At 39.1% G+C, this 15360-nt stretch overlaps 2 protein-coding genes across 4 annotated transcripts; one reads left to right on the forward strand and one right to left on the reverse strand.

The window, feature by feature from the left end:
* The first annotated feature begins 4349 nt into the window (after positions 1-4349).
* Positions 4350-10029, forward strand: LOC103709227 (potassium transporter 1). Of its 3 annotated transcripts, XR_604419.3 has the most exons (10): positions 4350-4432; positions 5114-5357; positions 5789-6034; positions 6860-6910; positions 7022-7282; positions 7414-7466; positions 7555-7669; positions 7759-8013; positions 8114-9548; positions 9665-10029. XR_604419.3 is itself a non-coding variant. In XM_008794472.3 (9 exons), exons 1-9 carry the CDS (start codon positions 4379-4381, stop codon positions 9118-9120), a joined length of 2286 nt encoding a protein of 761 aa, XP_008792694.2. In that variant the 5' UTR covers positions 4350-4378; the 3' UTR covers positions 9121-10029. The 3 variants fall into 3 exon arrangements, 2 of the variants coding, with proteins under 2 accessions (XP_008792694.2, XP_038980241.1); XM_008794472.3 differs by having other exon boundaries at positions 8114-10029; XM_039124313.1 differs by having other exon boundaries at positions 5903-6034; positions 8114-10029.
* An 856-nt stretch (positions 10030-10885) lies between these two features.
* LOC103709220 (probable calcium-binding protein CML31) lies at positions 10886-11647 on the reverse strand. Its single transcript, XM_008794459.3, has one exon. The coding sequence runs from the start codon at positions 11539-11541 to the stop codon at positions 11038-11040; it is 504 nt and encodes a 167-aa protein (XP_008792681.1). The 5' UTR covers positions 11542-11647; the 3' UTR covers positions 10886-11037.
* Between the last annotated feature and the right edge of the window lie 3713 nt (positions 11648-15360).

Consider the following 15360-nt stretch of genomic DNA (forward strand, 5'->3'; position numbering starts at 1 on the left):
ATCTGGTCAACCTAATATTTTTTTCTATTTTACGACATGCTTTAGTTGGCTAGCACCAGATACCTTGCGATGGAACCGAAAAAAGACACGTCGCCTGAGAGCTTGGGGCATCATTTCAGTCAAAAAAGAGTTTTGAGGCATCGCGTGAGAGCTTGAGGCATCATTTCAATCAAAAAAGAGTTTTAGGCATCATGAGACAACCGGCTGTTTCATCTCATCAACAGCCTATGCGGCATGCAAACGCATGGCGTACCTACGGCCTATCTGAATCCTAAACTTTTAGGTGAGCGTTCTAAAGCCAGCCCTAGATATCAGAGTTCATTTTATCCGACCACGGCATGCCATATTCCCCAATCCATGCTTTCTGGGACCTTGTAGCTGAGAATGAGTGTAACCTATGGCTCAGGGTAGATCATATCCCAGCCACACTCTCAAAAGTTTCCATTATGATTATGATGCTAGGAATAAAGGAGAAATTATTGCCTATACTGCAAGTACCATGTGGCCGAGCATGCAGGTTGCTGTTTCATGTAAGCCTTACTCATCAAGCATATATCTCCATGTGGTCGTTAATGGCTGCATGTCTAGCCATGCTGGTGTATGCAGTGTAGACAATAATTTATCAAAATAAAAGTAGTTAGTTATTGATCAAAAATAATTTATTGGGATAAAAGGAGTTAATTATTGATCAGAACTTTTTTATCTTACAGAGAGACTACTTTCTTTCATGGCTATTTGTAACCTTGGTTAGACTTTAGAGCAAAAACTTACCATAGCGATCATCAAATTATATTGTGGGGACATGGCATCATGTCAAACCTAACTCCCACTGGCCGTACAATGCCGCGATGTCGACAGATCAGGCAGTATCATGTGCGGTGCCAAGCATACGAGGTATCCGGATAAGGGAGCTGCTATCCCTCCGGAGGGGGGGGGGTGGGCTGCCTTTGTTAAAGAAAGGGATTCTTTTGTTCTGGTGTTAGGGTATGGGAAGAAGATATGATGCAATCCACTTGGGGCCCCTTCACTTTGCCCCATGGAGGAAGAGTGAAGCTGGGACTTTGAATGAGTGAATGTGATGCTGGGCCTCTCCTTGGTTGCATATATGCGTGCATCTGCCCGCCTTATGACCTCAAATGGATTTAATGGCAATGACATGAAGAGAAGGGAGCACCGTTTGGATCGCATCGTTGTCAGAAGGAGAGTTTGTAAGAAAAGTGTTCGGATACAAGTAATCTAGACTTCTCACTGTATCATTCAACAGTTCGAGATGCCTTATCCTGGAGAAATTATTGTCTACGCTACGTGCAAGTGCACGCAACCAATCACGACCATTAGTTTCTGTGATTGGCTGCATGCATGGCCATGCTGGTGGTGCAGGTATTGTCGAAATAATTTCTCCTTATCCGAACCATCATACTGTTGCTCAGTCTAACTCTCTTAGTTAGGCATATCATTTAGTGTAACTTCTGCTGCTTTATTGGGTAAACTTGCTTTTTCCTTTCACCAGGCCTCAGAATAAGCAATCACAATCTATTCCTCTGTGCAAGTTTACTGTCAGTCCATTTGTTTCTTTGATAAGGTGGAATAACTTTATTGGCTTGGGGAACAAAACTAGTGCTGTATATAGGCATCTAATTCAGGCAGTACTAATCTGCATATAAAGAAAATGAAGAATAAAAATTTTTATTACTTCAAATTTAGGAAAGATATTTTGCACCTTAAACATGCTTCCTTGCGCATCGCGTCAACTGCACCTTTTCTTTTCTTATCTACAATCCCTATCGTGATGTTAACTAACGAAACAAACCATCAAATCTCTTGTGGCTTCTCTCTTGATTTGATTTAGCTAGCTTTACTTTCAAACCAAATGGTTGTGAATGTGTTTTTCCATGGTTTCAAGTTAGTACAGGTTCTTTTTCTGAAAGCGAAGAAAGCTACATGATATCACTTATATTATTGTTATATGAGCTTAATTTATTTTCTAGATCGATGCTTATGAATATGAGAATGTCAAATGATACTAGAATAAAGACACGAGCCTCCATAGCAAAATGTTAATGAAGTTCTATAACACCAAAGGACTAGAAGCGAGATCGGAATAGGAGGGGAGTCACTGCCTTCCACTATGGCTTTGGGCCTTTGGCATTTGCAAAGAAAGCCTGCCGACATTGCACGCCCTTAACTGGAGTCCCAAGCGAGCTATAATTTTGGAGTACGGGCCTGTACTTCTTGTGGGTCCATTGACCATTATTAACTGGAGTCCAAGCGAGCTATAGTTTTCGAAGATATCTATCATGAATTCGTGATCTCTATATATCATTGGTTGATGGGTCTGCATGACGGGCTAGCTCAGATGATGTGACTTTCTTTGGCTGAAACACACTCGAAGATATCAAATTGATGACTCTCTCCAATCATTGAGGAAACCGCTGGGTGTATGGAAATTAGTTGGCTTGGGCCATAACATCTGATCGTTCCATTGCTTTGATATCTTACCTTCTCTAATATCCTCTATCAATGTCACACGTTAAAAGCTTTCTAATTTGTCCATGTAGACAATAATGCTCTCCAGAAAGATGGTAAAAATTTCTTTCTTTTTTTTAATGTATTTATTCCCTCTACTTTCAACTTAGCTCATGACATTTTTCCGAGCATTGCTGCATAAGGTAAATACAAAGACATTCGCATGGGGTTGCAGTGCAGTGGTTAATGCACTAGCTTCCTTTCTTGTAAGACTTTTGAGGTCGAGCACATAGAAAAAAATCTGGTGATCCCTGTATGAACCTCATCAATATTTTTGACATCATGTTACCTTTTCTTATTATTAAATAAAACTAGTTCTTACAAACAGATAAAAATATCAGACATACAATGCCATGCACTTGCATATAAATTTCTCCATACTGCAAGGACGTGGGAAAGGATAGGAAACCTCTGCAGTCTCATTCATGTATCCGGTGGGCATGACAATGACCTAGATTACGACTAGCTGACATTTTCAAGAAATAAATTTAACTTTCTTTTCTCTTCAATTTTGAAATAGAATAAGGATCAAGCTATCCTTTGACTACTTGGTTAGAAGATACTGTAAATGATATCTCTTCCAAATGTTTGGTTGGGGTCATGAGGGGGAGCATTGACAAGATAAGAATGGATAGCCTGCCTCCATCCACCATTTGGTTCAAATTTTTTTTTAAGAAGAATAGATGGAAAGAAGGTATTACACATTCATTTTAGTCTATCAATTCGTATCCTCCCAAATTAGAATGATGGATGGAGCATACAAAGAATATATATTTTTTTATTTTTTTATTTTTGTAAAGAATGAATCTTTAAATCGACAAAATTATCCTTAATTAAGTTTTTGACAAAATCCTAACATTTCTTCGCTCTTTTACTAGCATACACTACCTCTCATTAAATTATAATTTAATTAATTATATATGTAATTACTATATACAAATAAATTAATTCATACATAATTATTTATGAAATCAATTATTAAATTAAATTAAATTAAAATTAAATATTTATATATTTTAATATAATTATAAATTATAAAATTACAAATTTTGTATACTGCCTTATTTATTTAATATAAATAAATATTATAAATTAATAATAATAATATTTTTTTTAATTAAAGAGTAGTTTAGTAAAAAATATTATACAAATATTATTTATTTTTTTATTTCTTTTCTACCAAATAGAAAAAAAATCATTCACATCCATCCTTCACCAAATATATCAAAGATGGAGAAAAAATTCATCATTCTTTCTACCTCTTATTTCTTTATTTATTTATTTTTCTATTCATTCTTCCTTCAATCCATCTTTTTTGGCTTACATAAGCTCTATGTCGTTTTTTTTTTTGGTACAACGGCAGCTTACATCCGACGAATATAAATACGGTCAATAAAATCAAAAAATAAAAGACTACTTAGGGCCTCTGGCAATGATGCATCGTTTATTCAAATGAATTTTTTCGCAAGATGAGCTGCAGAAAAAAAAAAAAAAAGGCAATCCAATTAGCTTTGGCTGAAATCCAAGGTCCACGCTCCACACTAACCAGGCCGGGCATTAGCTGTGTTTTAGAAGGGTTGGGGTGGGGTTGGGGTGGAGTCGTGAGGGGCGTGGGGTCCGTCCAGCGAGGAGAGCGAGGCTCTCGTCAAGGGCGTGCCACATCTCCCCCGAGCTCACGCGAAAGTCGCTGGCGACTTACTTCCCACCCCACTCGCTGCTCACTCGCTGCTCTCGCTCCCATTCCCCTGTCCTCTCTTTAAATCCACCCTTCCCTTCTCTCCGTCGCTCCCCCTCTCTTTCCAACCTACGGTAGCAGAAGCTCTTTTCGTTTGCCTACTACTCCATTATCACCATGAGCTCTGCCAACGCACCATCCTTTGCGTCAGAGGAAGGCTCAACTCCCGCTGTAAGCTCTCTGCTCTCTCTCTCTCTCTCGATCTTCCTTTTACACTGGCATATGGTTTGAGTTCCCCTGGTTGTCTTGAGTTCACCTTTCTTGGGTTTGTGATGGGCTCTGCGTTTAGTGGAAAAGCTCCGCAAATACTTGTAAATGTGGGTTCTTATGAGTGTCTTTTGAAGCCAAACTTCGTTCGTCAAGGTTTGCGTTTTTATTGCGTGGTTAATTTCTATCTTTTTTTTTTCCTTTTCTTTTCTTAGAAAAGTACGGGACAGTTGGGGATTAGCCCACTTGGGAATATTGTGGGCTTAAAGACATTGTTAAATCTTGTACCAGAAAAAGAAAAAAAGATAGAGAGAAATTGTTGAATCCATGCTCAATCTTGCCAGTTTTGTTTTTCTTTCATTCTATTTTTAGTTTTCTCCCTCCTTTGAGATGCTGCTTGTGCCTTAATTTAATTGCTGTCCAGGACGTGGGAATTAGGGTTGGTACCCTAATTGGGTCATAAGATATGAACTTTCTCTCTCTCTCTCTCTCTCTCTCTCTCTCTCTCTAAAGAAAATAATGCTGTCCATTTGGATTTCAGCCTTCAATCTGGAAAGTTATTTTAGTTCGACGCCAACATTGCATTGCCGCCGTTTTCTATCCCATTGAAATTTAGCTTGTGTTCGATTCTGTGACTTGAACCAGGGCCGGAGAAGACCTTCCTGCAAGACTGTCTTGACACTTGCTTACCAGAGTCTCGGCGTGGTCTATGGAGATCTGAGTACTTCTCCTTTATATGTTTACAAGACGACCTTCTCAGGAAAATTAAGCCTTCATGAGGATGATGAGGAGGTTTTTGGTGTGCTTTCCTTCATCTTCTGGACCTTAACTCTCATTCCTCTCTTCAAGTACATCTATTTCGTATTGTCAGCAGATGATAATGGTGAAGGTATGATTTTGAGCATTTCTTTTTTCCGTTGAATGTTTTTGGTCGAAATCATTCATGAAATCTTACCTCTTGGTGTTTACTGCTGATGAGTTGTATTCAGAAGAACAGATACACTCTAAAGACTTTTTGAATGAATTTATAAGCTAGATGACATCAATAACAGGAAGAATTGCTTCACTAAACTTGTGCGAATCAAGATTTATTTTCACTGAAAGGTGTATTATTTTCTGTCATGAAAAGTTGAATGATCATTTTGCTGTAACTAATGGCTTTCATCCTCTGCCATTTATGATCAGGTGGTCCCTTTGCACTATATTCACTGCTTTGTAGACATGCAAACTTATGTCTTCTACCTAATCAGCACTATATGAAAAGTTGAATGATCATTTTGCTGTAACTAATGGCTTTCATCCTCTGCCATTTATGATCAGGTGGTCCCTTTGCACTATATTCACTGCTTTGTAGACATGCAAACTTATGCCTTCTACCTAATCAGCAAGCAGCTGATGAGAGCTTGTTAACCTGTAACATGGAAGGTGCTGCAGACACGTGGCAGAGTTCTATGCTCAAGGAGTTATTCAAAAAACATCCAAGGTTCCGAAATGGTCTGCTTATAGTTGTTCTGCTGGGAACTTGTATGACAATTGGTGATGGGGTGCTTACCCCAGCAATCTCAGGTAAGTTACATGTCAAATATTCAATATGTTGATATAACATCCAGCAAATAGCCTATTATTTATAGTTGCTGCTACTCGGTGGTTGTGAAGTTTGCTTTCCTTTGCCTATGCCAATACAATGTTATAGGTGATCAATTTTTGTCATCGATCTTTTTCTAGAAGCAGATAATTTATAGGAGTAGGTCAATTCTTGCTGAATGTATTTTCTGTGCAATAATTTGTGTGCTCTTCTTATTTCACTGCTGTTTTCTCCTCACATAATATCCTCGTAAATTCTGAAACCTCCATGGCCTCCATTGCTCAAAATGAGATTAATGTGTACATTGAAACTCTAAATGAACACAGTTTCTATGCTTCAAGCAAAGACATGAAAGATTTCTTCCCAAGTTGGTAAAATAATTAATACAAAAAGCATTAATGTTCTCTGCACAGCGATAACATGTATAAAATTATTGATTAAGTCTCAAAGAAAGTTTTTAAATGGTTTATAACTTTCTTAGAAGTTTTTCTAGGGCTACCACTAATATGCTGTGCAATACCTTTTTTATTTTTTTTTAAAATGTATTCTTTTTCTTCCCTCAATCTCTTTTTTTTGGTTGGGGGTGGGTGGGTTATTTTTGAGTCCATCATGTTTTAAGGACAATTTGGAATATGCTGGTCAGTTGGAAACCGCTAGTCTCTATTTTAGTTGAATCCGAACCTCATTCAAAGTCTAAGCAGTGCAAGTACTGAAATAATAATTCCTCATAATTGAGACAATATTTATTTTATATATTTTTTCCTTTAGGTTTAAACTCAACAGAAGTTTGCGTGGATTTTTTTCAGTTCTTTCTGCAGTCTCGGGTGTTGGAGTGAAAATCACACATCTCCATGAGAGTAAGTACATTTGGACCCCCAATTGATTTCCCTTCCTTTTTATTATAGTGCATGCACAGTCATGACTTGTTTTTAAGGTAAAGCAGTTTCATTTAGTTGTTACTTTTCCAGATTACATTGTGGCAATCTCTTGTGCAATCTTGGTGGGTCTCTTCTCGCTCCAGCATCATGGGACACACCGAGTTGGTTTTTTGTTTGCACCAATAGTCACAGCATGGCTTCTATGCATTAGTGGTATTGGTATTTATAATATATTTCGATGGAATCAAAGTATTATCCGTGCCCTTTCACCGTTATATATGTTTAGATTCCTCAAAAGTACGGGCATAGAAGGCTGGGTGTCGCTAGGAGGAGTGGTGCTCTGTATTACAGGTACTTTTACTCGCTATAGATTTCTCTAAATTTGCTAAATCTGTAAAGAACCTTTTCTTCTACTATATTAAATGAATTGAAGAATCCAAAAGTGCTCATATTGTTTAATTCTATATAATTAACTACTTCAGGTGCTGAGACAATGTTTGCCAATTTGGGTCATTTCTCTCCACGTTCAATCAAGGTAATTGCTTCTTTCCTTCATAGTTTTTGATCTTTATATCTTCTTGTTAATTTGCATCCTTATACTTAAATGACACGTGTAATTTCAGATGGCATTTTCTTTTCTGGTATATCCCTGTCTTATTCTTGCTTATATGGGTGAAGCTGCATTTCTTTCTAAACACCATGAAGATATTCAACGAAGCTTCTACAAAGCTATACCAGGCAGGAAATATTGTCAATGGTTTTAACTTGTTCATTTCAATGTATTTGATGTTGTGATATCTACTTACAGAAGCTTTCACAATATACAGAAGCTGTTTTTTGGCCTGTCTTCGTAGTGGCCACTCTTGCAGCAATAGTTGGAAGTCAGGCTGTGATATCAGCAACCTTTTCTATCATAAGCCAGTGTTGTTCCCTGAGTTGCTTCCCTCGTGTAAAAATTGTCCATACTTCAAACCAAATTTATGGGCAGATATATATTCCTGAAGTCAATTGGATTCTCATGTGTCTCTGCTTAGCCGTCACTATTGGTTTGAGGAACACCAACACCATCGGCCATGCATATGGTACAGTTCTTATCCTTTAACAAAATGTTTTTTTGTATAACCATTTATCTGACTCTAGATGTTCATGAATACCTGATCTGATTATTGGCCTGATTGGCAGGGTTTGCTGTCACGATTGTCATCTTTGTGACCACTTGCTTGATGTCTTTGGTGATAATAATTGCATGGAAACAGAAGATAATGATGGCTATAGCTTTTCTTGTGTTTTTTGGATCTATAGAATTGCTATACATCTCAGCTTCCTTCATCAAGATTCCAGAAGGGGGTTGGATCCCAATTGTTCTCTCTATGATCTTTATGAGTGTGATGTACATATGGAACTATGGGACATTGAAAAAGCATGAATTTGATTTGGAGAATAAGGTCTCAGTAAACAGAATTTTGGTTCTGGGGCCCACACTAGGAATGGTTCGGGTGCCGGGAATTGGACTTGTCTATGGTGATTTGGTAACTGGGGTGCCAGCTGTTTTTGGACATTTTGCAACAAACTTGCCTGCATTTCATCAGATCTTGGTTTTTGTGTGTATCAAATCTGTCCAAGTTCCCTTTGTTTCTGAAGGGGAGCGATTTCTTATAGGCAGGATAGGGCCAAAGGAGTTTCATATCTTCAGATGTATAGTTCGTTACGGTTACAAAGATCTGCAGCAAGATATTTATGATTTTGAGAATATACTGGTGTCTAAAATTTTAGCATTTGTGGAGATGGAAGACAACTTGCAGGCACTAAACAAAGGAATAACTTACGACTTAAGGGTATCAAATCCTGAATGTCCTGATATTTTTGTGCCATCTGTAACAGGTCAAAAATTTGAGCAGGATTTGCTGTCTTCCTCAGATACATATCTAGTGAAACCAGGGGACTTCAGGCTTATGGAAGGTTCTTTTTGTAAGGATGAATCTTTGGAGATTTTGAAAGCCAAGGAATCTGGTGTGGTCTACATTCTGGGACATTCATATGCCAGGGCAAAGAAATCATCCTCCCTCATCAAGAAATTTGTGATTGATGTAATATATGCTTTTCTTAGCAAAAATTGCAGAGGACCCAATGATCTCTTAAATCTGCCTCACTCTTTATTGCTTGAAGTTGGTATGAACTCTTATGTTTAAGGAAAGAAAAATAGTTTTCTTCTGCACCCGTGAAGTTATTGATCATCTTCAAACAAAACGAACACAAACAAGCTCCTCTATGATTCATTAGTGACAGATGTTGAATTGGTTCAAATGACAATTTCATTCATGTTGTCAGAAGAAAGGAGCTGGATTATTAAATGCATGATTTCCTCCTCTTCAAGAAATGGAAAGTAAACTGACAATGTTACTCATCTTTTTTGATAGTGACTGATAATGTTATTTATCAAAGATGCAAAATTGCTCTTTATGTTATGATAAAGAAGCTTCAGTTCAACATGTTGTTAGGTTGTGAGGAGCATAGTCTTTAATGGATGGATAGATAATTTTGGATCCTCGGGCCATAGAAAGATACAAGAACAAAAGGAAAAATGAGTTGTTGACCTCTCTCTGGAAAAAAATTACTTGTACGTACTATATCAATGGGTTTTGCTGCAGAAAATGATTGCAGCTAGTTCATGCTTATTTCCTTTTGGGTATGTTTTGACTGAGTTATTTTGCTTCCTTTATTTATATTTCACAGAATGCTTGATGAACATCTACTGATGCCCAGCTACTTATGAATTCTTGCAAGAAGAAACAGTGGTAGTCAAACTGTATGATGATTTTGAAGTGTGGTCTGTCCATGCCTAACATTATGGCACCAACTTTCTTTCGCTCCATGCTTGCTTCCATCTCATGGAGTCCAGGCAAAACACAGTTCACTGATTGTTGAAGACTGTGAGACAAGCATAATAGAGAGCTTCATCTAGTTAAATTTGTTGGCTGTCAGATGTATATTTTGACCTCACAAAATGGGTTAGTTTATTTTTATTATTCTTCTTTTTTGAAGATATAATGTGCTACTTTATATGCTGACAATGTAAACAAGTTTACCATTCTCACATATGCTCAAATTGTTGATTTTGATCCTCTCTCTTATCTAGATTCTTGTACTATATCAGTTTCATCAGTGTTGTGGTTTTCCAATGTTCATTTCAGCTTAATTTCTCCGAGGATCCGATCTTCTTGACCTCCGAAAAACCTATCTTTAGACCTCAAGCTAGACCTCGTGATTGATCAATTTGCTCAAATTGTTGGTTTCTTACTCATGTATGAGTCAGCTGAGCAAGGAAGTAGAGGAGAGAAGTGCTGTGTATGCGCATCATGAGGACCATGGAGCAAATCTAGTTGCTCCTGGAGAAGTGCTGTGTTTGGATCTGGCTCGGAGTTCTCATGGTTTCCGTTGTATGATTGCATCAAACAAAGTTTGCATTGTATGATACCTATGGTGAAAAGTATATTACAAACTAAATGACTTGTGAAACAAGGAATGCAGGAATCTAATAAATTCTAGAATTTCAAGATTTCTAACAAGACATTTTGCAACTCCAATTGCAATACTTGGATTTGCAACTTGTCTACCTTCAAACAACCAAACAACTCCCAAATGAAAAACATAAAAAATAATTTTGACCAACTTAAAAATCTTATAATGGGGTTATGCTTACATGTGATACAATTCTATTCCATACCGATGCAGACAGTCACCACCTCACTTATGAAAAATGTTCAACGGATACGACATATTTATTATGAGAATATGTACAAGCGTGTGTTTAGTCCTGTATAGATTTTAGATATTTATATAGAATAAAAAAAACTCAAATAACTTTGCTTTTGGATGAAATCTTAGATTGTGACACTAATAGATCTGTAGTGGAAATTTTAAACTCGTGACATGAAGATAACTAAGAGAAGAATATACGATCAAACAATAGTGCTATGAATACAAAACTTTAAAAAAAAATAATTAAAGAATACAAACAATGAGTTGAAATCTCAACCCAAACCCAATTTATGACATATCCCGATAAACGCTTTGAGAAGTCAAAGATGTAGGTATAGGTACTGCTTCTAGGACGACATCATCATGACTTTAAACTCGTCAAAGCTAAGCACCCCATCCCCATTAAGGTCAAACCTACAAATCATGGCCCGGCACTCCTCCAGCTCCCTGGACGCGCCCAACCGGCTCAGCATCCGCTTCAGGCTCCTGGGCGTGATGCACCCCTCCCCTTCCATCTCATACATCCCAAATGCTTCTCTCAGCTCCCTCTCCTTCTCCTCCTCTCCCTCCACCCCTACCAACCCCACAAACTCCTCCAAGTCCAACAACCCATCGCCATCCTTATCGGCCGACCTCACCACCGCTTCGGCCTCCTCGAGGTTCAACTCCTCTCCGACGGTCCTCATCATGGTGAGCCGAAGCTCAGCCGGGGAGATCTTCCCATCGCCATCCACATCGAATTGGCCAAAGACCTGTTCGACTTCCCGATGATCGCGGATCTTTTCCAAAGCTAATGAATCGAGAGGAGTAGCAGCTTCTTTCTCTGCCTTAGAATGCAAGAAGGAAGCCATTCCAATTAAGCGTTTTGTATGCTGAGATTTTTTTTAAAGAGATTGTAGAGGAAAGCGAGGAGCAGGAGAAAGATGAGAAGGCAATTGGATATGGGTACACCAGAGCTATATGTATCGATATATATAGAGAGAGTGCACGTAAAGTTGCAGGAAACGTCGAGGCATGCAGGGAAATTATAGGTTTGGAAGGGGAGGGACGAGGTCGTACACGGGCTTGGTCTCCTGAACGTGGAGTTTTGGGAGGATTAAAAAGCCGGCACGCGATGAAGACCTTCCAGACCACGGTGACGTCTGCAATGATGGACGTTTGACGAGGACATGGAGCAGAAATTGGATGGTCTGGATTTTAGTAATCAATACCGGATTTTGCGGTGGGCGAACGCAATGGTTTAATGGCATAAAGAGTCAAATTGACGCCGTTTTTAACGCCGATGATGATGTCATGATTGATGGCTGACTGACGATAGGTGGAACTTTTGTCCTATCCTAGTAGAAATCAATGAGGCGAGATGCTCCAAGGCTATGTGAGGTGAAATTGTTTCCCAGGTTTCTCCGAAGCCTCAATGATGGTGGCATTCCATTTTATTTCCTTCTAGAATGGGAAGCTCGGAACGTGTTAAGAAACGTGTGCAAACCGTGTCAAGAATTCGAAACCTTAAGAGGAGACTGGTTTCCGACAATTCCCCGGTGTTACCGTACATTTTCGTGGTTTCTCCGACGAAAAAGAGTATTTAGTTTAACAGAAAACTATCACCTATTGATTAAGAAATTGAAGCTGGTACATCAAAGATACGAAGATGATAAGGATCAATAACCGATTGACGGGAATTCTGAACTCTAAGCCCAAAACATACCCCCCGGTTATTAGAGAATTACTGGACTACCTTTTGAAGATAAAAGGGTTAAAGAGTAATTGGGTCTTTTGATGAGGAAGAAGAAGAAAAAAAGATAAAAGAATAAAAAGCTCGATAGCGATGGCAGAATTTATAATGCCGGTACTAGAGTTGCATCTTTTTTGTAGGGGCTTTATAGCAATAGCTGTAACTGTTTGGGATTGTGCCGTAATTGCTTGAAGATTTGGTGTAAACTATTGGAGGTTATTATGATAATCTTCGCTCCCGGCATGATGGAGGGAATGCTTTTCTGTATAGAGCAAGAAAACCATCAGTCGATTTAAGAGGGTTTAGCTCAGCTCGAAGCAGACGTTGAGTTAAAAGAATGTATGCTCAAGCTGCGAGGCTTCACATCGGGTGACATATGACTTCAGAGGTTGGCCACCTTTTGGCTGCTCATCCTGACTTCTAGGTTGGTAAGGGTGGTGGCGATCTAATTGCCTTGGAGCATTTGGGATATACCTGGGTTGCCATGTTTATCGTGAGCTGGACCAATCTGGCCATGCATGTCATCAGGCTTATTTTTTACCATACTTATAGTAGTTAATGCTCAAAGATCTCGCTTTTATGAATGAGTAGAGTGACATGAATTTTCTTTTTCAAAAAAAAACATCTCTTCTCCCTTTGGTGTCAATTATACGATGTATATCTTAGACTGCTGAGGAGAAAAGTTAAATTAGGATATCATTCTATGGGCTAATTTTCTGGACCATCATGAACAATAATTGTGAGGTCCACAAGAGAACTTGCTTGACAATAACATTGTACATGACATGTTGGCTTATAACTGAAGTTGCACGATGCCTTAAATGAGACTGCTGAATCACTTATGAAGTTAGTTCGCCTTTTGCAACAACTTACCATTAGTCAATGTACCTATCCTTGCAAATACTAATTAAATGTAGAAAATGTCCTTTTGCTCCCACCACCATTAATGGAGATCTTAGCTGGAGACATTCAAGATTGCTTGGCCCTTCCCACCTTTTTTTTTTGGTAGCAGGAGGCAAGGTAAATCACCATATGAAAGAAATGCCCTCTACATCAGTTCTAATGCAGTGTGACAAAACGAAAGGAAAATCTTCAATCAGGTCCTTACCACTTGTTGTGTTATGCTCTAGAGAGTAATAGGTAACTAGACCAAGCATAAGAGGAACTCTGATCGAAATTAAGATGAGAGCAGGATCAAACCTAGATCCTGGTGTCTAATATCACTGACTTCACCAACTCACCTAGCCCTTAAAAATTCAGCTTATAGACCAAGCATAAGAGGAACTCTGATCGAAATTAAGATGAGAGCAGGATCAAACCTAGATAATATCAGTGACTTCACCAACTCACCTAGCCCTTAAAAATTCAGCTTGCTTTTATTGATTACTCTAAAATGACATCGATCCATCTGTCATCTACTTATTTCCGAAGAAAGGGCAAGCCAAGAAAATGACATGGTCCTGGTCCAGAGAGAAATAGGCAACTAGACCATGTTTCAACCCGATCTTGACTTTTAATTAGATTGTTGAGTTTGAAGATATAGAATCTTCAACATCATCTGGTCTTAATTCCTTGAGATTGCAGTATTTTTAAATTTATTTTTAATAAGAAATCAAACAATTTTCTATCAAGTAATCTAAAAGTTACTTGTCGCCAATGAGTCTTCTTTGAGGTACAGAGAATCTCTCAAGCAAGGGTTCGTTGTTTTGTTTCAGATAACAAAAGCTCTTCTGCTATCCTATAAAATTTGTTCGTCCGCCTGACTCGTGGCTGTGACCAAGTGGCAATTAAATGTTCTGAAAGCATGCATGCATGCAGTCAAGCAAATGTTGCATAATATACGGTCATGCAGTTCGACAGTTATGATGTGACAAGGCTATCTATTTGGACAGATGCATGAGGATACCAGCTTATCAATTAATTCTTTTTATTCCATCCTCCTCCTCCTTCTCCTTGCCACACTCTTATGGTAGAAAGCTTTACTTTTTTCACCTCTGCCTCTAGAATAATAACTTGTTACCTACACCAACGTCAGCTCTCGGTACGAGGTGTTACAATTTTGGTGGCTAAAAATCACGCTCGGAGATTTACTGCGGAGTCCGCTCAAATGCAGACGATAGCGATCAGACTCACCATTTCTTCAGATAGACCTTTGGCAGCACGGGACATTTGAAGTTTCCTCTCTTCTCAAATAGCTCCTTAGACGGTGTTTTTCATCTGAGAGCCCCCACCTTTGAACTTCCTCAAGATCAACTTCGATGGGTCGGTGCTGGATGGAGGTATGTGGGGCGGTGCGGTCTTTGTTATATGGAGCCCGCACTTCAGGATAGTGGCAGCAGGCGACTGCCATTTGTTTGACACGTCGGTTTCCGGGGTAGAGTTGCGGGCTGCCTGGGCAGGTCTCCAACATACGCAATAGGTGCTGCAGGCTAGTTCGATTATTCTGAAGAGCGATTCGGCCACGGTTATCGGATGGATTCGAGGGGGCCGAGGGGCGAGAGCATTGACCACCCTTTGATCTGGGACATAGGGATGATGATGAGGGATGGGGTGGTATTCCAAACCAAGCATGTATTTAGAGAAGCCAACAAGGCGGCCGACTGGGTGGCTGTCTACGCGGCCCACCACTTAGGATAAATTCTCTGTTCAGAAGAGGGAGAGCTGCCACAAGCACTCCGCAAGCTTGTGTTTTTTGTTTTTATTGTGTGTATTTGTACACACATTGTATGAAGTATCTGCCAAAGCAAAAAAAAAAAAAAACGCTCAGTGGGAATAGTTCGGGGTGCTTTCATGACCAAAAAGATGCTTCATCATCCGTCTCGTAAAGTATAGCACCAAACACACTTCCGGAAGACTTCATGCTAGGTCCGGCCCACGAGCAGGTAAAGTAGTCAAGCTGGAGCCGAGAAAAAGGGGACTTAACGGCCCCTTTTCTGAA

This window comes from Phoenix dactylifera, chromosome 3, assembly GCF_009389715.1.
Source record: "Phoenix dactylifera cultivar Barhee BC4 chromosome 3, palm_55x_up_171113_PBpolish2nd_filt_p, whole genome shotgun sequence".
NCBI lineage: Eukaryota > Viridiplantae > Streptophyta > Magnoliopsida > Arecales > Arecaceae > Phoenix > Phoenix dactylifera.